A 24,249-nucleotide genomic window follows, 5' to 3' on the forward strand; every position below is an offset into this window, starting at 1 on the left:
GTAGCCTTATCTTTGCATTAAAATATTCTCCGAGGATTCCAGAATAAAAGCAGAAATATTCATAAAATAGGCAATAGGCAAATAGGCATTATGAAATATTAGTACCGAATTTGACGCTATGATTGGTCAATCCTATCACCACGTAAGCTGCAGTAACAAGCCCTGGTTAAACTTTTGTGTTTATCACCGACACGGTAAAAAGATTGGTATTAGGGTCACTTTTACCAAACGCTAATATTATTAATGTATATTTAATTATAATTATTATAGATGGAAGGAAATGTAAACAAAACTCTTTTGAAACATCATTATATTTTTCTTTAATCAATGTTTTATTGCCTATTATAATAATTCTAGTACATATTTTACAATTTTATTCTAGACATTTAGCATTAAGATAAATATTTACAATATGTTACAATTAGCTACACAATAAATAATTTTACAATGCTCACATAGGTACACAATGAAGGAGTTTTATATATTTACATAGCGGGCAACGGCATTTATCTATATAACTATAATAAAAAAATCCAGATTTCATTTTATTTACACATTCATAGAATCCTAATTATTCAATCGAATCGCATAAACCACAAATTCATTTTGATAAATTTTACTTAAAAAGAAAATGAATAAGGAATATTTTTTTTTCTTTCTATGAACATTAGGTACTTGTAAATGTTACGTACCATTTAATTGCATCTATAAGTACATAAATGTTTATTGGATTGGCTTCTGCAGCTCATTTTAAGGTAATAATACTAATAATTTACTGTTAATATTGTGCTCTATAGCATTTTAGGAACTTTTATTTCCCCAAACTATACACAATAAATACAAGTTATTATGTAGGTACTTATTACACAATATGTAATTTTCTTTCATTTATAGGTACTTTGGTTTTTAAACACCATATATTTTTTACATTCATTAGGTATAATTTAATGTGCTGAAATTTAAGTCGTTATAAAAATACAGTTAGCTTCATTTCACTCGCAAAACTAGCTTTAATTCATTCAAACATTGTCGTTTGTTAAATTGACAAGTACAAAGTTACAAAAGATGGAGATGTCCATAAACACACACATTATTATCATTTCCTGAAATTAATACATCCCACATATAGGTATTCACAAATCCATTAAATTATAGCATTCAACACATCTTAATCTAATGATGAGGTACAACGTAATCGTCCAACTAGATTGCCTCCTAATTAATTTGAATTTCCTGTCGTGCTTTTATATTTCTATAAAAATAAATAAATTTAGATTTGGAGACCATCAGATAGGATAAAAATATCGGCATTAGCGATCGTGTTTGGTGAGTTGCAAGGGGAGGTCGCTAGGCGGCGCGCGCGCGGGGCTTCGTGATCTAGAGCGAGAGCGGGCGCGCTTCCGTCTCTCTCCCTCGTCCTCACTCTCATCGTGCACATTGATCTCCTCGTCCGAGTCTGAATGTGACTCGTACCCTCTGGCCAGCTGGATGGACTGCGCGGCCAGCAGCGCGGCGGCGGCCGAGTGCGGCACGAGCGCTTTAAACGCGCTGTTTTCTAGAGCCGGATGCGGCTTGAAGGCCCCCCGGTCGAACGACTGCTGCGACAGAGCCTTCAGAGCGGACGGATCAAAGTTCTGGTGCGACAAAGCCTTCAGTGCGTGCGAGTCTTGGTGCGAGAGGGACTTAAATGCGCTATTTTCGCCACCCATCTGCGGGGCGGGGTGGTAGGGCGCGCGCGCGGGGGACGTAGAAGGCGAGCGGGAGAGGGGCGGGGAGGGGGAGCGGGGCAGGCGGGGGGGCGAGCCGCCACCTCGCTTCAGGAGGTTCATGCGCTGGTGGCGCCTCCACTTGGCTCGTCTGTTGGAAAACCAAACCTGTCAGTAACGGTAAACAAATGTGATTAGTATGCTTGTTATTCATATATTCTAATAGGAAGTTTTAATGGTGATTTTGATTTGATTAAGTCGTAAATGTCTGTCTCTGCCGATATTTATTTGAAATGTTTACAATTTGACGGTGGGTTTTATAAATATTCAATTAGCTAATTAGAATTTATGTTTACCTGCACTCTTGCCTCTGAGAGCGACGTCTTGGACGCTAGTCGCTCCCGCGTGGACACACACGGGTAGTGCGACTTCTCAAATTCCTTTTCAAGCTCTTCCAGTTGGTCTGGACTGAACGTGGTTCTGTTTCTTCTGAATTTCGGTTGTTCACCGTCTAGCGAGCCGGAATCGTCGCCATCAACATCTGTTGTTACATACACTTGTTAATAAAGTTTCTTAGCACGAAAAACCAACCAATGAAAACATACTTTCTTAAAAAATAACTTACCGATAATCCCGCGTCCAGGCGACGTCAGATACCCCTGGTTAACGTCCGCATGTGTCAGCCCTGCGCCGGGGGGCGGCACGCCGGGGGGCAGCGGCAGGGCGCCGCCGGGCCACACGCCGCCCCCGCCCCAAGGGAAGCCGGCGTAGGGCGGCGGCGCGGCGTACAGCCCGTAGCCCGCCGCCCTCGCGAACTCCGCCGCCGCGCGCTCCGCCGCCCGGTTGCGCAGGATCCTGTTGATTGAGGACACGCTCGGCGCTGTCGCGTTGGTGCACACTCCTGAAACAATAGACGGTGGGTTAGATAAGCCTTCCTTTATAAATAACATTGGATAAACATTATATTATGTTTTTGAGGGTATTTAAGAACTTTGGTAAGATGAGATAGAAAAACTTTGATTTTATAATTGGAGTAAAACTACGTCAACGATGAATATCTTAAACGTTGTGACTTTCATAATAATGTAATAATCATAAATCGCCTTGTGCGAAAACAGTGAACGGAAGTGTTGGGTGCTAGTTTATGCCGGATATACATTAGGAATATCGAACAGTTATTCCAGTGAAACTTCGACGGCAACACGACTAACATTCCAACGTTTATGCTGTAACAACAAACAGGCTGGCAACGTATAATTACAAGTGTAGTATCGGTGCGAGCATAAAAGAATGAGCGGGTAACGTTAAAACCGATGCGTCATTGCTCGCGTTTTAAAAACGCTCGCCATTATATTGTTTTATGCGTGCAGCGGATCGCGTGTCGCCGCAGCCTTGCCGAGCCATCCCGTGTAATTTGCAGGAAACACTCGGAGTAAGTGCCATAATTTAATCATAGCCTGTCCGAGTGTAATCGTCGTAGGATTCGTTGCGCGGCTACTGCGCAAGCGCAACCAACACAGTTTTACTCGCTCATACTCCGCTTAATAACCAACTCCCGCGCCTCGCCTTCAATCCGCTCCACTCGCCGGCCGAAGGACCACATTTAAGCGATTAACTTATACCAGTTACCATGTTTAATAGACAATTGTGAAATAAAAATTGCCCTATTGCACGCGTGAACGAATAGTTAAGTAATTACAGAAAATTATAACAAATAACACAGTCGTTTTTATGATAAGCTACTGACTGGCAAAGTTCACAGCGAGGTACCTGCGAGTTCTGCGCATGAAGCTAGAATAATTTACTCCCATTTAAATTGAGTATCGATCACGCCTACTCAATGGCATTGGTCATTACAGTCAAACAATTACAGCGATAATACTCGTAATTGTTTAATGATCGCTGCTTAGATACCTACCTATCGCGTTTACTTAACCAAAGATTTCCTGTTGAACTTTGTCACTAATAACTGCCGCCCCATTATAGAACCTCCATGTCTGAGGTTTCATAGCTCGGCAGACAATTAGTGGAATAAAAGATGTGTGCTCGAAACTATCGAGTCTGTTACATTGGATTTGCTATCGGTCACCGTTGGTAATGAAGCCGCATTGTTGCGCCGCACTCAAGAGCAGCGTTGGAGCATCAAATAAAGCGAGCTGTTATAATTTACTCAAAACACAAATCCATATAGAGTATAAAGGTAATGATCGGTTGCGCGGCTCGCCCTTTGTTAGCATGTCGCGGGCACAATGAGGCCTTCCTCACGATTTGTTTGGCTTGGCCGCCATCGCCTCCTGCAGTCAACATCAACTGACTCTATAATGGTGACCAGTCATCACTTACCAGCCGCATCTTTAATTACATTGGAACTCAAGCGCACGGTAAAAAAGAGAAAACGAAGCGTTGAAAATTCGATCGTTCTGTGGGAGCAACGAGATATCGATCTCTTTAGTTTTGACAAAAACAACTACACACTATGATCTCTGACAATGCGGTGAAATTGGTTTCTGATTTTGGTGCCACTGTAAAAGAGGTTTTTGTCCCATCATCGTTGTAGACAATAGAAATGCCGTACGCTCTTATTATTTAGCCACTAACTGAATTTCACGCTACGGTGGACAATAATTTTGAAAGGATCTTTATAAAGTTTCTCTATATTTGTAAGCACCTTGCAAAGAACTGACTTTCTATCTTTTATCCCATGTCACCGACAGGTGCTATAATATCAACCGTCTCAAGAATAAAATCACACACATTAAATTTATCACAATACCCTAACCATCAATTAAAAGTATTATAAAAAATATTGTTAGAATGTTTGTTTAAAGTGGGAGATGATTATCCGGCGTTGCAGGTGAATACTCCGATATCTATAATTGTTCCTATAATGGTTTCGGGCTCGCCCGTAGCTGCCTCGTCATCATCATGCAATTTGTCTTAAGTCGTTTAATCATGATTAGCCACAATGGCCACGGTCTTCTTAATAGCTTCTTGTATGAATTTTTACTTTGAAGCCTACGAAGTTTATAGTTTTTTATCATTCGGTAATAAGTTTTTGTTCCTGACACGTTTCTCATAAATGTATAGGTGAGAAAAATAAATGAGATATTAAAATTTGATGAGTACAGTGGTTCATCAGCCTGTTTCATTATATATTTGTTAAATTTATTCGACTCAGATAAACGTCATGACTCAAAAACTCGGAAATATAATTCATTTTATACCTTTACTTCAAAATTTCCATCCAATTTAAGGTGAGGTGACCTACATATAAATGCCAAAAAATCTACCGATTTTTTTTAGTAACTTTAACGTTTCCATTAACTTTAATACCATCGTTAGACGTGGTTAGGACTACGGTTTATACTTATTTGACACCTACACAATGTAGTTCACATGTCCCAAGTATTCGAGAGAAGAGGCGCCTAGTGGTCCGAATGGTTGGTCCAAAATGACCTGGCTAAGAGCTGGCGTGTCTCGAGATAAGCCCTCGCCGCCCGCCAGTTAATCGGGTTTAATTTATCGATAATTGACGGAAACTCTTCTTGTTTGTATTGCCGGGAAGTAACAGTAATTGTCACGCCTTTGATAATTTACGCCCGTTTCTAAATTGAGACATTAACAGTCCGATCTCGTGCCTAATGGTTCGGAATGAATTTGTTTATTTGTTTTAAACATTCCGGTTCATCGGCTGGCTCCGAACTGGCTTCAGTCTGGCTAATTAGTATCGCTATACTGCCCGAATCTACTGCCTGAGCTTTGGCATTTCTAATGAGGATGCCATCATTAAATGCTAAATTGAGAACATCCACAGTTAATAATTGGACAGATTATGATTCAAAGACTAGTGGTGCTAGTTTTATATGCTTGATTTTATATCTTAATCTTTACGGCTCTTTAGCATAAATATTTAAATTTTATGTCATGGAACAGTTTGACTATCTCATTATGTATTTAATAGTTTTATGGGAAAATTTGAAAGTTCTTGAAGTAGGTGAGTTAAGTAGTGTATTAGATATAGGTATATTATTTTCGCCTGGTACTTTTAGATGAATTATGAATTAAGTATTGAGTTTTTATTAATTTAATTCTACATGACACTGTGTGTTCATACATCATGCTAATAGCAGGTAATTTAAAAGATTTTTGTTTATTTTTAAATAAGTATACAAATATTTTATTTCCAACAAATCAAAAGTCTAACAACCTACTTTGTATGTAATTCTTGGTACGCGTGAAGTGAGAAAAAAACCCAATTTACTGTGGAAGCTACATGATGTATTTAAAGTAAAGTTTTAATTAAATAATTAAAAACAGCTACACATAATTTTGTACCCGTTTTACAAGCACCTTCAGAATTCAGAGAAACTGCTCCCCAAAAAATCACGTCGCATCAAATCAGGGCTCGTTTCCGCTAAATCAATAATGTTTATTTTTGATGAGATCGACTCTTCAGCGTTTACACTCTGACAGATCTGATGTCATGTCTCCTTTAAGTGGACTTTATAACTAAATAATAATACTAATAATAACATACATTAGTTTATTTTTCTCCCCATTAGTTGGCTGTTTCAGCCAGTGCCTTCGGACACACGGAATAATATTCATCATCAGCAACAAATTCTAAATATTTATATATAATCCCTATATTTGGTAAAACCCACTGAACTTCCGCAACCTAATATTAGCCAACGCCACTAGGCATTCAAAACATTGTTGCCCAAAACCAAGCCACCACCAGAACAGGGCCCCAGTTAACGAATGAGTGGCATCACGTCGTCTAAATGAATTACTGTTGGCTTTATGAGGAACATAAAACGATGAGAGCGGAGGCAATCAGCCGACACCCGCGGAGAGAGCCGCGCGAGGTGTCGGACACCGGGGGGTCCGCTCCCGAACATTTTCAATTACCATTCAATAGATGGCGTGCGCTTTCTAGGTGAAGAAATTTGCTGCGAAGACTGTTTGAAATGCAAGGTGCAAGTTGGGTGAAGTGGAAGTTGCAAGTGAGCGCTAAATGATTGTATTTAACGTATGTAGGATTCGGTTTGGGACACATTTGTGGATGTTGGGATCTGGATACTTAGAAAAGTTAAAAAGTTTTAGTATCCTGTCTATAGGTTTGTAATGTTTATGGATTAGCTATCCAAGATAATGACTCGTAGTGTTGGTACCTATAGGTATATATTAGTTAAGTTTTGTAATTTATATCCAATGTGTTTGAATGGAATATGGAAAAATGTATAGGTACCTACCTAATATTTGTACACAGTGCAATTACAAACTGCTATAAATCATAATGAGGCTGTGTCTGTGTGTATCTGTGTGTGTCCTAACCACCGGTCCACCGTTTACAATTACAAGTGTCTTTGTGACGGTGCGATGCGCTGCTGGGAACCAATTTAATGCTGTAACAAATCAATAAATGTATCGGTTTATTGGGAGCTTTGAAGCGATCGATTTGATTTATTCCAACCTTACAAAGGAGACGTACGAGGCCTTGTTAGTAAATGTCAAAAAAATAGAGAATTAGCCTCCGTGCTCCGTGCCGCCTGAACGATTGACTAACTGACGCGGTCGCGTTCCGACACCCGTTCCGTGGAATTCGATTTGAATAAGATAACAGGATTCGCGGCTATTAAATTCGTGTTTAAACATAAAATTAACGAACGGAATCCAATAGAAATTTGTAATATTATTCTGGGTCTATTTAAATTGTTTTTTTAGGTTTACACGCGTTTAGTAAAAGTCATCATAGAGAGGGGGCATCATCAGTTGTGCTAATTACTCGGCGCCGGGCGCTGAGTCGGGGCGGACACAAAGCGCATGCGCAGAGCTTGTGTGAAGAATGCTATTAATCAAAAGCAGGCAGTAGCCGCGCGGCCGCAACGCTTCGTAAAGCGATATCGATTTTACCCGATAAGTTGCGCAAGCCATTGTAAGAAACTGCTTCGTCATCGCTCACAAAAGCGGTAGTGGGCACCTTATTAAAATTTGGACGCTTGCGATGAGCGTTGTGTTTTGATAAGCAACCCTGGAGAGCGCTCGATAAACGTATCCCTTTCGAGTGGGTGCGGCGGCCTGACAGACCCCTTTGTTACGCCCGTTTGGTAAATATTGGTTTGAAGAAGAAAATTGGGTGTTGAGAATATCTATTGGATTTTTTATTGACCGTCTTGATGATCGATTTTATTCTGATCTTCAAACACATAATAATCATTTTAAATGAATTCTTGTTGTGGTCTTCGAATAATATCATGTTAATTGAAGACGGCGTAATTTAAATCTACGTTCAGGGTTTAAAGGAAAAGACTAACCACTCAAAAGGCTACTAAAAAGAATGAGTGTTTAAGCTGCCAAACAGAGGCCCAAATTTTATGCGAATATTACCTAAATACTGTATAAATCAAAGACCACTTCACGCTAGCTTCCAACCTACAATTTTTGTAAACATTTTAAAATAAAACTTTTTGTAAATCCTTTATCGCAATTCGGCGCGTTAAATACATGCCTAATAACTTTAATCATATCAGGCACTAAACTTATTGCATTGAATACTAAAGCAGTCATTTATTATTGTAACGAAAAAACGAGTGAGAAGAATATCTTTTGGTGTTGAGTTATGAAAGTTAATCAATTCAGTTGGTTTCATAAGCTGCGCCCGCGCCGTAGCACGCGCTCGCATCAACAACACAATGCGAGCGATCATTTTATTGTAAATTTGATTAAAATTCAATTACTTACATATTCCTCTTTAGTAATTTTACCATAGAGCTATGATATTGAAGCTAATATCTATTTTTGGCTAGGTTCATGATTGTAATGTATCTATAGTACCTTTTATTGTGTTTAGATAATATTAACTGTTTTTTTTAAATATAATTTTACAGCAAGCAGAAGAGACACAGAGTTTATGCTTTATAGTTGAACCTTGAATATAATTCAAAACTAGAATATTCAGGTAATTGTTTAACGATCGCGGGTACTCATACTTAACTGGTAATTTAAAATCTCAAGGCAGTAATTTACTTAAATTATTTTTATAAACTAATTTGCTATTTCCTCCTGGTCTAATAGCACAATGGTCTTTGGTCTTGGTCATAATAATTTTTGGTGAGGCTACCTTCCCAGCAGGTGGTCTTTGGGCAGCCATTCTCTGATTCACGGAGTCGTCATCGAGGCTAGTGATGGGAAACATTTCGAATCCGTTCCGTTTAAGGAAAAGTTTGATGCTAATTAATCAGTGGCAATTAATATAAAATGTGTAATATTTAAAACGTTATGAATATTGTATGTAAATATTACATACGACCGATAACCACCAATCAAATGTTGGCTGGTAGAAATTGCTATTTAGCAATAAGTCCGCGTTTGTGCGCAAATTATTAGCTATGTTTTTTAAATGTTTCCATGTAAAAATTGTTTTTTGTGTGCAATAAAGTGTAAATAAATTAATATTGTAGAGTTATTTATTTTCAAACATCCTCATTAATTTTTTTTAAATAAACTTTATCTCGCTACAAACTTTTTCTTTCGATTTATTTAGTAATATTCCGCGACTTTAGAACTTATTTAAAAGTGAAAAACATTACACTAAGATCTATCATATCATCTATCTATCATATCTATAAAAAACAAAGATTAATTCAGGTCACTTACTTTGTTCGCCATAAAACGTCTTATAAAACTAACTTTAAGAGGAAGCCTTCCTTCATATAATTTCATTCAATTGGATTCAGATTTCTCAAAATATCTGTCATATAACATCACTAGTAAGAGCTAATGGAATCAATCATAACCCCGCCACCGCCGCCGTCCGCCTGTCGCTAGTTGTAATCAAATCAATCAGTTCGGAGGAACTAATTGTGATAATTATCAATTTGTGGGATATTTTGGGTCATAGGTGATCGGTTTAATGGGCTTTTGCTTCTTGTTTTCTTTTGGGATAAGGAACAATAGTATTGTGGCTTTGGCTTTGTACAAATCCAATTTATGTTCAGCTTGCTTATTAGTTATTATTAATACCCGCAGCTCTTTGCAGGTTACTCAAAACCGTTGGAATCGGCGAGGACTCAAAAAAATATGTTTTAACAATATTTAAAACAAGTTTTCACTCAAAAAAGTGTGGCATTTACGACAAATATGTGAGCAATTACGCGAAACACGGCGCAGGCATCGCGTGCAATTCACACACACAGGGGCAGGCGCGCGACCAATTATTTTAAACACATTTCAACAAATGCTCGTAATGTCAGCTCACCAAAAACTGGAAACCCTTTTGACACCAACCACAGCTCCACTCCTAAGGAGCTTCTTGTTTAATGACCATAATAAAATAATAAGCTATCCATTTATGACGTCTCAATAAACTTCGCACTTTTATGCAAACTAATTTAAAATTTTATTCGAATTTCAAAGAAATACGCGATCATTACAGGAAATAGACCATTTCACGTCTCAGTTAGGGTTATAGGATAGAAGCAATATAAAAAGGCATAGTTCACAGTTGAGTTCTTAGCTAAATAGTTCCAGAACATAATTATTATTGTGTTTCTGCTGTGCATAGAGTTCTACAGAACTTACAAGAAAGCCATCCCTTATGACCTGAGTAAAAAAACGTTACAAACACTTAATATAAATATATTTAAACTGCATTACTGTAAAAATTTGTACCTTTTTAGTATTTTCTTAAAAAAGGTAAATAAATAATTGAACTGCTTGAAGCTTATCCTTTTTTTGTTCATAAAAATAACGCAATGAAGTCTGAATCCTTATGACATGTTTGCTCTATCAACCGCTCTAAGTTACGACGCTCCCCGCGGATTTTATGATTGTGAACCGATTGAACGTCTTAATTTAGCACAGTGTTTCCTACCCGTTATCGCCTTCGAATCCGGTCCCAATACTATCGTAAAGCAGAATTGCCTGGAACCAGTTCGGTGGAACTATTCCAATGCATGTTTTGTCTCGAGTTTTTAATTGAGTGAGTTAGGCCTTAATGCGGTGGGTATAAGATGGGTTGTTGTTTGGTGTTGTGATGGTGGTTAGGTGGTTATTGGGCCGCGCGGGCGCCGGTTATCGTCACGCATGTGGTGGATAGGTGTCGCTAGTACAATTATCGCAATTGGCCCGTTGGCCTCCGAAGCCGCCCATCGTACACAGAGTAAAGAGTCCACAGTGCACTTCGTCTATCCTTCTTTGTCTGCGCTGCGTGTGCGCATAGAAACGTAGAGTTTTTTGCATGTTTGCGTCGGTGAAGTTAATTGGCTTAGTTAAGAAAGAATGCATGTATTGCCTTCTATGTTAAGTCGCATTAAGTAGTACTAACTTGATTAAGGTAATGAGTTTACAAGTATGGTCTGGATTATGTCCAAATGTGTTGCGTGTTGGCACAGAGAGTTGGGTGCAGTGTGACATGGTTTAAAGTTTCCATTGGGTAACTATTGGGAACCTACCTAACTGTAATTTATCCGAAGATTATTATCTAAGTTCACACGACATCAATTAATTTTATTTTTTGTAAGTGGCATATTTGTTACCTTGACGTACCTATATCATATAAATTATAATTTTATGGAAGGTGGCAACTCATGTGCCTAGTTCCACTGTGAGTACACATATGGATCTTTATCTAATGAGAGTAAAATTCATAATTATGTAAGCACACATGCTGAGAAACTGTTTGAATTCCATAGTGATAATATAGGAAAATAAATAAAATTTTACGCGAATTATGGTATGAAGCTCGCAAGGAAAAAGTAAGTAGAGACTACATAAAATCGTATACAAATAAGTAAGTGTTATCACAAATAAAAGGAACTAGGTATAACAAAATGATATCATATCATATCTATAGGTACTTAAACAAATTTTACGTCGTAAAAAAACATGGCATAACAATATTATTCACATGTCCACTAACAAAAAACAATTGTCTGCATGTAACAAACTTAACCTATCTACACCTAGTAACTTAATCCCCGAATTTGAAGCCTGCTCTGCTCAAAACCTTCACAGCTATATAATACATGGTGTTGATTACACGATAGACAATAGGATACATGTACCGGCTAGAGTCAGCCCCGAATCTGTTCTCAGATTACCGAATATCCGCTGACATCGCCTGTTTTCGGTGAAGTTTCGAAGTAGAGACACAATTTTGGGCGTGCACTTTCATGGCTTTTCCTGCTGACCCGTTAATTGGGTTTGACACGGAATACCTAAAGTTCACTACTCAAATAAGCAAATCCCATAATTGGATATCGCACGTAACCGACGAGACCGACTTTTGACCTTGTTCACGAATTTTCGAGAATTATCCAGTTTGTTTCGCTTTACGTAGAGTGTCTACTAGTGGGTGTTATGTACGTAATACCTCTACAACAACTGTGTGGTTATTGCTTTTGGGATTATAACTTATACCTACTGCTAGTGTAGGCAATATACACCCCCAAGCTAACCTATTTTTCAGCTACGAACGAATATAACCTCCGTGCTATACTGAATAATGCCCTGATGTATGTAATGATGGTTTTACAAAAAACTATGATACACTGTGGCTTTAAACAACAAAGGTTTTCAAGCAAACAAGTAAAATAATCCGAAAGTTATAATGGCTACTTATTCCAGTAGGGGCTGGCGGCGGCGGCGGCGGCGGCGGCGCGCGGTCGTGCGCACGCATCGCAAGCGCACCGGTATTACGCGCACGGCTTTCTCATATTATTACTATATTTTTATTAAAATAAAAATGCCGATTTCTTCGAAGATAATAACGCTTCAGTGATTGATTGACAGACTTATGATGTGATACAACATTTTATTTTAAGTATAACAATTATGTATGATATTTTATAAGTAACTAATTATATCGGTGTTTAGAAAACCGGAGCATGACTCTGGTTTGACGCAGTTAAAGAAAATTGAGTGACAATAAACAATAATTATATATATTATATTAAAGTTGTAGCTATATCTACGCAAATACTTGCAATGCAATCCCCTTAATAATACCTATTATGTATTATCAGTTTAAAACAAATAATATGAATGTAAGGTATAAATACTTACATATTTTATTGGGGTGCACGAAAGGAGCGTTCTCGAGTGACGTAGGTACCACCTGGTCCTATATAATATATACGTCTGGCGCACCGTTTCTGCTGTCTGAGCAGTCAGCGAGTAACGCTTATCTGACTGACCGATCCTATCACCACGGTGGCAAACCATAGTCTAGCTCTAGTGTTTGTCACCAATACGATAAGAAGAAGATACATTTATCTTTTATTTAATTAATTAACAACGCTACGGTGAAAATAATCATATTTATTTTATTTCAGGTCATGTAACATCTCCTCGACATACCCCGCATTCGGTGTCCCGTATGTCGCCACGCCACGCAACGAGCGCTTGTCACGACACAATGAGCAGCGCCGTATGAGCGGTTGGGGGGCTACTCTTTCTTGACAAAATACGAAGTTCCTGGCCCTGTAGCACAGGGCGCTAATAAGACGTGACAAGAGTTCTCCGTCGCGCTCGCTCTTGAGGCTGCGCGATGCAAAACTCTTGTCATGTCTTAAATGCGCCCCGTACTAGCCCTTCTGTTGTATTTATTAAACTTATCGGTTGCATCAGTTGCATGACAGCTCGTTCGTTTTATGTTAAGTTAGAGTAATCCCCCGTAAAAGTCGGCGGTCAGACGTGATCGCTCTGGGCACATGAGATTATAGGCATTACCCCCAACAATACGCATGCTTCTGAAGATATTATAGCGGCCACTTTTCTAGGAATGGTGCAGGGGTTAAATGTACGTACGCATTGTAAATGTTGCTGTTTGGAGCAGTTGTTTTGTTGCTGTAAAGCTACTTACATGTAGGAAGGTACGTATAGAAGAATTGCTGAAGACTGTACGACTTGCGTATAAATGTTTTCCATGAAAAAATTTATACCCATGAATACAGAAATTCTTGGTTTTTCAGCAAGATACGGCTAAAAGTAAATTCAGCTAGATCGTAAGAGACTGAAATCTTGTGTCTAATATGTAAAGCAGCGCGCAGAAAATCCAAACGTAAATTATAAACACTCCATATGTATTATGAAGACTATGTCCAGCAATCCGTAATGGACTAGGCCTAAACCACTTCCTTCGATAAAGACCCGTGCCCCATCAGTGGAAACATGAATGGGTTTTGATGAATGATGATGTAAAAATATCACTAACCTTCAGAGATGAGCCGCTCCCGTATCTCCCAGGCGAAGATGGTGGGGTTTTCCCTCTTGTACTGCTCGATCTTGGAGACCACGGCGGGGGTCGCCACCTTCGGCTTGCTCCCCCCGATCAGGCCTGGGGGGCGCAGCGTCCCTGCGAGGGGAAACTTGTGTTATACAGGGTGTTGAGAGGAATAGTAAGCTGAAATGACTTAGGTAGTTGGTCTATTTTTAAGATGCGTTTTTTTTTGTAAATTGAAGACAATGCTCTTTCTAAGAATATGACATGGAATGGAAATGCAACAATCATTTATGGTAGTAAATTCTATCATAAATTATTGTTGCATCTCCATTTATATTTTCAAATTTTATATGTAATTATAGTTAAAAGTATACCTATACCCTCCCTTATGCCCAAAAAATAGTATGATAGGTTTAATAAAGGGAATGATAACCTATTTTTTTCACTGAGTCTCCAGCACAGAACAACGCGGACACGGGTACTCAATGGTCTCCAGAGTATCTCTTGTTTTTATCAACTCAAAGTCATTGATGAAACACACAACGTAATCTTTAAAAACTCCAATGACCAAGAAGCCATCAACTTAAATCCAATTACAGTACACGCGTGACCAACTCTGGTCGGAGACAAGGTGCTTTTAGTACGAGGAAATCATACTAAATACATAAAAGTCCTATGCGAAGTTGTGCGCCTCAATAGCATACCGGCGATGAAGACACGTGAGCAACTGGGCTGGTGGGTTCCACTTGCGACCTCACCCGCTGCTGGGGAAATAATGTTTCTTTCCTCATGCACTCATCAATTTTACGTCATCAAAAAGGGCAGGTATTTAATTTTTAACAGTTTATTCAAATTGTTATGAACATTATTAAAACAACAGACGATTAATTCATTTTACAAACAAAAGAAGGTATTACATGTATGCACTTTCACCACTAAACTTCTTTAAAATAATATAGACCACTTGAAGTACCAGGGAATTTAAATAGAATGATCATTTTAATATTGTTAGTAATATGTTACCTTCAAATAGACAAAGGTTTACTAAAGCCAGAATATTTCATTGAGTTTGAACATGATTGTTTGCCAGACTTGCAATTGCAGGTGTTTCAGGCACACAGCAAAGTGAAACAAACCGTACAGGAGCCATTCCATTCCGCACCAAACGTGAGATACCGCGAACCATCCGTCGCGAAATTGTTCCAGCGATGACAATGTCATTCACTGCACTCGTCATCAACCTTATTCCAATTACAATAAACGCTCTTACCCTCTACACTGCATCACGATTAAGAAACCATTATTATTGTTGCGTTAAAATGCTTAAGTCCACAGTAAGAAAGTCAAGAATTGGTTGGCTGTTCGAACAGGATGTTTTAGTTATGATTTGATAAAAACACTATAGTCAAGTATGGGAAACAATAATGGAAACTTCAATTAGTATCAATTACGGAGTCATTGATGGCTAAGAAATGAACGAGTGGCGCAAGGCAAAAATTATCAGTTCATTTTGTTTGCAGGTCGCTGAACTATGTTTATAGTGTTTTTAACTTTTTATATCAAACTAAAGTATTTCCACGGTACCTGCATGGCTGAAAATATGTTTACTGAACCGCTAATTTGCAAGTTTTCAGCTGTGATTAACTTGAAAAAATTGTTGATTTAATAATATAACTTATATAAGTTGCAAACTTCAGTATTATGTGTTATAGATAGATAGATAGATAGATAGATAGTCATTTATTTCGGGTGTATAAAGCCGGTTATGTTAACTGATTACGTAAAATCATACCTAGGCTGTAATATTAGATACTGCTGCTAAGTCATATTTTTGAAATTTAATATTACTCGTATTATCTCTAAATACATATCAAAGAATTCAACGAAATAAAACTTTTCGTGTCCAAGTTCATATTTGCGCAATCATGGCCCGATTGCCGATTATTGTCACGAGGCGAAGCTGAAAAACTCGTCTGCTAGAAAAAAATTATTATGAATTCCACTTCCTAATTCAGTTAGATAATGGAGAAGTGCAGCCGCACAATTACACAAAAACGCAGCGGCAAGCATTCCGGGCGGGCGGGCGGCGGGTTTTTTGCCGCGCGACCGCACCGCCATACCGATACCACGCTGAATTATTCAACACATTATTTATATTCACATTTTTGTCAACGCCATTCACGATAAATTTATACGGGTCTTTATGTCTTGATAAAAGTAAAGCTTATAGCCAAAAGTGGCGCGCAAAAAATCCAAGTTCACACGTCATACTGATCAAGATTCGAACGCTAATAACAGCCCGCTATTGATTTATATTTTCTTTTCAATTTAATGGACGCTTTTAACGTTAATAACGAGGCGGTTATGGAAAACGCTACCGGCGAAACAATTTGCGTGGCCTAGAATTGTAATACAATGACCGAATACAAAAAGTTTTAATTTCAGCGCTGAATAAGGTTTAGTGCTTTGTAATATTCATGATCTTATTAAGATTCAAATCAAAATATGCCGACGAGGTTTTGAATACAGGAGGTCTTTTAAGTGTTTTGTGTAGTGCTTAACAAAGCGCCAGCGTACCATTAATCAGCATGAAATGTAGTAAAATATTTAGGTAAGAAAATATTTAGAACTGTGTCAGCGTCCGTAATGAGTCCACTTAGGTAGCCTATGTGGGTATGTGGCTAGTATTATAATAATTGAGTATGTCAACCGCTCAGGTGCAGCCCTCAGGCGCTCACAGCCATCGCCTTTCACTGGGCTCTGTACTTTGCTGGAATTGAAAATCCATAACTCGGTACTGTCCAGCGCCGATACTCAGCTCTCCGCTTGATTGATAGGTAAATGGCTGGGGCCGGCCCACCGATCATTTCGCGATAATTAAATCGGCTAGAAACGTAATCGCATGACCGGGGGCAATTACCGCGTTACCTGGCCGCGGCTGATCGTGTGAGGTTCCCTAGAAATTGTAGCTAAACGTGTATTATTTGCGTGAAACGCACGCGTGTGCTCCCGGCGTGCACTGGTGGATGTTATTTGCGAATACTTATTCCAAATGTTATTGCGCTTGCGGGTGCAATTAGCCGAGTCTGTACGCAGCACCGCTCGCTTCATGCCGCGTCGCGCTCTCGAATTCGTGCTCACTTACTGCTCAGTTTGTAGCTTAGAGCTACTCACTGAAACATACAGGTATAGATAATATATTTTGATGATGAGCTCAAGCAATTATGCAAATTAATTATGAAAAGAATTTGCAAGTTTTGCAGTTTTTCCGCCATCTTCATAACCGAAGATGAGCGTTGTGCAAATTGTAATGTAATTTCACTTACATAATGCCAATGACTTACAAATTCAGCCGTTTACAAACACCAATCCATAAAAGAAAGCGTCGCTACCGAAGTGGCGACATCCAATGACATTAACAAGGTGTTGAATGCACTGTAGCAGTTTTTGTTTACAGGTTGCAGTGAGATCGGTTGCAAAATAAAAATAAGCAATTAATCATCGCAGCTACCGCTAAGGAAGGAAAGCTATAAAGGACACAATGCACACCCAAAGTGCTGGTTAATAAATTCTCATACAACAGTCGTTTATGGGCGTTTAAAGCCATTACTCGGGGTGCACAAAAAGGGACATGATCTTTTTAAACGATGCACTGAAAGGGCCTGGGGTTAGTTAATTAAATTTGTATTAAAGTGGGTGTTTCTATTGGTTGGCGCTAACCGCTTGTTCGGTTGCGCTGCGTCACGGCGCTAATAGATCGGATCTGGCCGAAGTGTACCGACGACGGCTGATTTATTAAAGTTTGAGCTGCAGTAAGCGGACCCACGTATCGTTGATTCGATGATTAATCGATTTTAGAAACACGTTAAAAGTTAGTGGATGTCTGATTAGAGCCTACGCCGCTGCCGCTGCCGCTGTTTGCGGAAGTGTAGTTTTTCAGGAGAAATGAAAGTGAAATCTTATAGTATAGTGAAGTGAATAAGTAGTTCTAGAAGTAGTACGTACACAATATTACCTAAATTACTCTTACAGTTCAATTAAAGGGACTCTATGTACGCGACTGACGGTTTGCCGAGATTCTAACGCATAAGGCACATATGTCAACTGAGATATCCTTCTAATCAGCAGGAACTTCATCCAGACAGAAACGCAAAAACACCTGCTGCGTACACCGTTTCACACAAGCAAGTCATTACAGAGAGAAGAGCCCTGAATCATGGCAAGTCTTTAGGTGCATTTACACCTCGCCGCTGCCGTGGCCGGGCGTGTGGAACCAACCGCCATTGTGATGCTAATCCAGCGGCAGACCAAGAGCCAGGGACCCAAACACCCCCTGCCCCCCGCGCCTGTACTGCCCGACGACCTCACAGGGGGAAGCCGAGGGGTAAACAAAGGTTAAAAGACACTGGTCACAGCTGTACACGCATTTTCCTGCCGATTTGTCTGTGATGCCTCTCAAAGGATGAAGCCGACAATGCCGCGTGAGGGACTCGGAATGAAAACGGTCATGATTATTATATTTTCGAGTGTTTCCACAATCAAAATCGACATATAACGTACATATTTTTTGTATATTTGTTTTTTCATCCTACTTTTTTATTCACACACAAATAAACATTTCACATTTCCACCATACTCGTATCATTACAATAGAATTGATAGAGAAACACAATAGAGTGGTTGTTGATTTAAAAATAGATGTCGGTGGAATACATTAAAAATTCAAACGGACCAGCATGAATTGGAGCAGAAAAAAGAAAGAAACGTGAAGCAAGAATGTCAACTCAGGTAATTCAATTTTGATTATAGGACCAAAGCCTAAATATGGCTTCATTAGTGGCCTCGGCGATCCGCGGACAATCTCCGAGAGTAGATATCATTAACTTCCTCCAAATTTACATCGGAATAAAATGACTGGTTTACTATAAAATTACTCGGTCCGTGATTTCGAATGCTTTTTAGAGTTCGTTGCTACTTGCCAACAAATGGAATTAAGATCAGTCTTCGAGTAATTTGCTTGAATCGAATAATGATAGGTAAAAAAACCTTCTTATGATATTATCCTATTCTTCAAAAGAATTGTTACTCGCAGTTTGCGATCAGAAATCCAATGTGCGTATATTAAAGCAAGCCTGAATAGCCTGTACGGTGACAACTACTTCATATTTTCTCATGATTGCAACATTCATGCTACCCAGCCACAAACAACCCTCGCGGGATTGGCAACAGTATTTCAATATCTAACTACAATCGCGGACTTCAAGTATGCGTGCCCATTTCCAACCTGTCAAGTTTGAAACTGTTTCGGCTTACGGCCAACATAATAAGGTTTTAACGAAGCTAAGACTACGTATGTTAAATACGTAAGTGGGCGCATGACGGCCCAGGGCGCCCCGTGGCTTCCGTGGGAACCCTCACGTGGTACCCGCCTATACCTACCTACCTCACTACAAACTGTCCCCTGAACGCTACTCTGTCCAATATCTCTCACTCTTACACCGCAGCAATAGAGGCGACGATTACATTGTACACTAAGACGACAAAGGACATGGTTAGTTGAATGCACTGAAGGTACCTTCGGGCTGAAATTGATTGACACCACAGTTCATAGGTTGTGTTTAAGTAGTAACTGCAATACTGTAATACAGGCAGTGATGTCTTCGTGTCGTAATAGACCTATTTAGTCTATCAGTTTAATTGAGCTATCACCCTGTAAACTGTAATATCTACCTGATGTCTATGTCAGATATTACTTTACTATGTGTGTTTGATGGTGAATAGGGAACCATTTCATATGTATGTATGTAAGTACTTATTTTAGCTCATTATATATTTGCATAGTACAATAGGTTTATTTTTTAAATCAGAGGGTAGCAAATTTTACTAACAGTTACTAAATATTTAACTGTCTTTCTGAAATTAGCCAGCGTGACGACTCATCCTTGCATGTAAATAAATATAGGTAACTTCTATTTTTCTTTTCTATCCTTCGCGGTGGCAGTCCATAAATTGGATGCTCGCTATAGTTATTAAACTCCTAGCACAACGGATGCCCTCAAACTTGCAATGAACGCATCACTGCCTCATGTCCGTTCAAGTATCTTGAGCAAACACAAAGTAAGCATGTGTCCTAATAACTGAGTTCTTCCTGAAATTATCTGCATACAGCAAGTGTCCCGCGCAATACACACTCACGCTCCGCTTCGAATGAAACAACCTGTTATAGTTCACTAATTGGCATCACTGCTTTGTTTTGCCATAATGAGCGACCATTCAAATTGCTAGTTGCTCTTTACAAAGACGAAGGTTTTAATTGCAGGTCGGCCTGAGCTACTTTTGTCCCCAAGGTATTGATAATTGACTTAGCAACTGTCATTAGCAATCGGCCAAGAATATTTAATGTGCACCTAATGGCAGTTATTTCCAATACTCGTATTATCTGTAAGTGTTTAAAAATATTCAAATGACGTTATTATCGGGATGCGATGTAAGACGATAGTTGAAGTAACATTCAGTTTACAAGCTTCGAATGAATGTTGTTTTCTTATCTAGATGCTCTCGCCCACTCACGGCAGCTGCGGATCGGGGAGGAAACTGTCAAATGTGTGGTTAATCGCAATAAAGTATCGAGTCGGTGATATGTTCTCACATGGGATCGTGGATCGGTGCTCGCGGCGAGAGCTCGCATCGATCGCAGCACGGTGGCTTATAATTAACACGCTGCAACTTTTATGAATCGATTAGGATCTAAGCTTTCGTCAATGGCAGCTTTCGTCGCTGAGAATCCGGCCGCGATGGCTTATCGATGATTAATGGCAATTGAGATTTTTGCCGCAGCCATGTTATTAGTGCGCAGTTAAACACAGATCCGGACGGACAAATTGCCGTTTGTCAATGGCTGTTTTGATACCATTCGTGTTTGTTAATAACAGTGATTCTGTAATTGGAATCGTACGGTTTGGGCGCTTCTTCCTTTTGCTTGTGATTTACTGCTTTAGCTCTCGGATATATGAATTAATATGATACTGAGTGTTACGTATGTACCTGCTTGTGTTCGTGTCGCAGGTTTATTAGGGCAAACAAGTTGGTCTCTTATTGATCTTTCTAGCGGTGAAGTAATTACAGAAAATAACTTAGTTGTAGGCAATAACGGGCGGTGTCCTGTAAATAGCGGTTGTATAAATCAATACAACGCACAGCCAGTACAGCTCCCCATAAATAATACATACGCTAATTGCGGTGGAAGCGATACCCGGTAGGCAAAGTCCGTTTTATCAATTATCTTGCTCGAAGCAAGAAAAAGTTTTCTTTTTGTTTTCACTCTTTATAAATAGATGGCCAGCTATAAAGTTGCGATTTCATTAACCATTCATAGGCTGGTCGTGAATGAAAATGTAAAGCTGTTTCTGCTTATGCTTCGTGGACATTGAGTATGTTTTTATTTGTGTTTCAGTTGATTTTTGATACAGAAAGCAAGTAGGTAAGTATTCCAAAACTGTTGCTTGCTTCACCACGGCGTCACAGTCACTCCAGAGTCCAGCTCTGTTTGCAAAGAAGAAGACCACAAAAGAGAACAAAAAAAAAACAAAATACGAACCGAACTCACCCAAGAGCTTCGAGACCGCCCCTTGCTGCGACAGCACATGGTGCGCGATGTCGTAGTGCCGCAGCCCGAAGCGGGACAGCTCCAGCAGCCGCTGCTGGCTCAGCAGGGACGAGAGGGGGTGCGACGCGGCGCCGGGGTACAGGGGGGTGCCGGACCCGCCCCCCGCGCCGCCCGCGCCGCCGGAGGACGATGCTGAGGACGGCGAGATGGGTACTGTGGGGGAAGAAAGGCGTGAAGTCAGATTTGACAGTTTCGTGGGTTGGGACATGAACCTCGAGGGTATAGTACTCGCTTGGCAAAAACTAAACGAACGAGAGCTGTAGTGCCGTCGTTAAGTTTAATACAACTAGATAAAGATGTGAGCAGCGCTTATAAAGTTAACGTTTTGTAAGCCATTATCATCATCTAGTTTGAAATATTTTTATAGTGGCTAATCTGATAATGTATCTTTACTCTACCAGAAACATCTGTCAATAAACACACCAAAATAACGTGAAGAGAGCGGTGGTAGCTCAGTCGGGTACGCGCCCGCTTCTCACGCAAGAGATGCGGGTTCGAATCCCGGTGCTGACATGTACCAATGAGTTCTTTTAACTTAAGTACAATGTATACCATCGCTCTTACGGTGAAGGAAAACATCGTGAGGAATCCTGCATATCTAGATTTAGCACATAAAGATATGTGAACCCACCAACCCGCAGTGGACCAGCGTGGTGGGAAATGGTCCATGCTTAGGAAGGCAGTTTAGACCTTGGGGATATGCACAAAGGTTCCACTCGAGAGAGCCAGGTGCAGGTACTTACACCCTCACAGATAATAGAATGGAATAGAATAGAACGTGAAGTGACACTTTAACTCTATGTATTAGAGTATAAAAGTATCTACATTTCAGTATTTTCTATGAGAATAGGCCCCAGTCGTATCTAAATTATCCCAAGTGGTTGCTGTTGTTCAATCGGTGCTCACTCATTACCCTATTATTCTACCCATATGACAAGGCGTACTCAAGTCTTTATTACTAACTCGCACATCGGTAAATACAGAGCGACCCCGTGATATCGGCCTATCACCCGCCACTTTGTTATGAAGAAGGCCTTCAGCAAAACACCTTTGAAATAAAACAAATTACAAGGAACGTCAATATCCGATACGAACATGATTGTAGGCTCTCGACGAGCGCTGCGCAATAAAAAAGCTAAGCGCTTAAAATGCTAATTGTAACATAAAATGTTTCACCCAACGCTCACTTTATCCGGGCAATTTGTCGTAAACATTACCAACAGATATACTAAAGGCTCATCGTAACAATGCATTCTTATGGACACATTTTAACACATTCAATTATAAATTAAGCTATTAAGTTAATATACCATAATTTGTTTATCAGGTTAAGCATCGAAATTAATGCAAGTGGCATAACTTGCCCATAACTTAACACTTTTTATTAGCGAGTCCACGATACGATTTCGTCAAGGAAAGTATTATCGGGCTTTATAAGGTGGACGATCTGAACAGGACCTTGGCTCTTGGCGTTACAGTTGGAATTCGTTTAAGACATCCAATGTTGATCGAGAGCCCGGGACTGGACATCGACGTATAATTTCTCATGTAATCGCTTTAATAATGGAACAAAAAAAGTGATATTATCTGCCCACGGTCAATAAATTAACACCGTTTAGAGCGAAAATGTAGATTCTTAGTGTCGCTACTATTATAAATAAAGTGGACTGTCCGAGTGGGGTTTTATAAAGGCGCGTGCATACGAGCGTGCGGCGGTGTGCGTGCGTCATTATTCGGGTGTGTGTCGGTGAGGCCTTATTAAAATATTTCGAGTGGAAACTGGACGGACCACTTAGTGCGCGGGAGTTTCACGCCTCGGCTGATACAACATTAAGTCGACAAGATAGCTTATTTCTGCTGAGCTGAGGATTAGGGCCTATAAATCACTGATTAGAATGTATTGACTGGCATTCGCTCTGCCTAGTGTACGTGTGCCTTTATCTGCTTCTAGTTTTAATGTATTTTATAATTGAGATGTTTCATTTCATTTCGTGTTACGGTTTTAATTTTAATGGTTCAAGTTTGTTAGTTTTTCTTGTTTTGACGCTGATATCCGAATAATTAGTTATGCAAATGCTAATGTTCACGAGTCACTACAATTTAATTGGTAATGGATATATATATCATAGTTGGCTGATAAAAATCGTTTGAATGCAATACATTGAATAATTTATCGATAATTAATTTTATTTTGTGATGCGAAATTCAAACCAATATTATTATACTTGTAAGATATAATTAGATATAAATTTATCGACTAACCTACTTATATAATATGGGTACATGCGAATAATTTTGTATTAACTACGTTACAATTTGATGCTTATGATGTTGCTATTTTCATTAACGTTATACAGAGTGGATTGAGGAGTTTTGTCAATATTACTTTAGGTAATATAACTGAATTTAATAAGATGCAGACAAACTTTCAATTCAGGCTTTATTGTCATACTTATCTAATGTAGGTAACAAAAGAGGCAGTTTTAATCTCGGCTGATCGTATGGGAAATATGAGGATCTTAGTAATATTGTAATGTAATAATGAAATGAAATTTCCATGGAATATTAAATTTTCAATGTTATAAATATCAAGCAAATATTTTAAAACAAATAGGAGGATCCAACATAACTACAAATAAACGAATACAACG

At 39.3% G+C, this 24,249-nt stretch overlaps 1 protein-coding gene across 2 annotated transcripts in view; it reads right to left on the reverse strand.

Moving 5' to 3' along the window:
• Nucleotides 1-672: 672 nt before the first annotated feature.
• Nucleotides 673-24,249, reverse strand: part of LOC105385564 (paired box protein Pax-6) — a 29,857-nt gene continuing 6,280 nt past the window's right edge. The window contains exons 2-6 of one of the 2 annotated variants that reach the window (XM_038112171.2): nt 21,530-21,751; nt 13,924-14,064; nt 2,332-2,607; nt 2,063-2,247; nt 673-1,874 (exon numbers count right to left, since the gene is read on the reverse strand). In XM_038112171.2, the coding sequence (XP_037968099.1) occupies nt 1,311-1,874; nt 2,063-2,247; nt 2,332-2,607; nt 13,924-14,064; nt 21,530-21,751 (1,388 nt within the window). In that variant the 3' untranslated portion in view covers nt 673-1,310. The remainder of the gene's footprint in view (nt 1,875-2,062; nt 2,248-2,331; nt 2,608-13,923; nt 14,065-21,529; nt 21,752-24,249) is intronic. The other variant, XM_038112172.2, reaches the window with a different exon arrangement.

Source organism: Plutella xylostella, chromosome 13 (genome assembly GCF_932276165.1).
Source record: "Plutella xylostella chromosome 13, ilPluXylo3.1, whole genome shotgun sequence".
Classification (NCBI taxonomy): domain Eukaryota; kingdom Metazoa; phylum Arthropoda; class Insecta; order Lepidoptera; family Plutellidae; genus Plutella; species Plutella xylostella.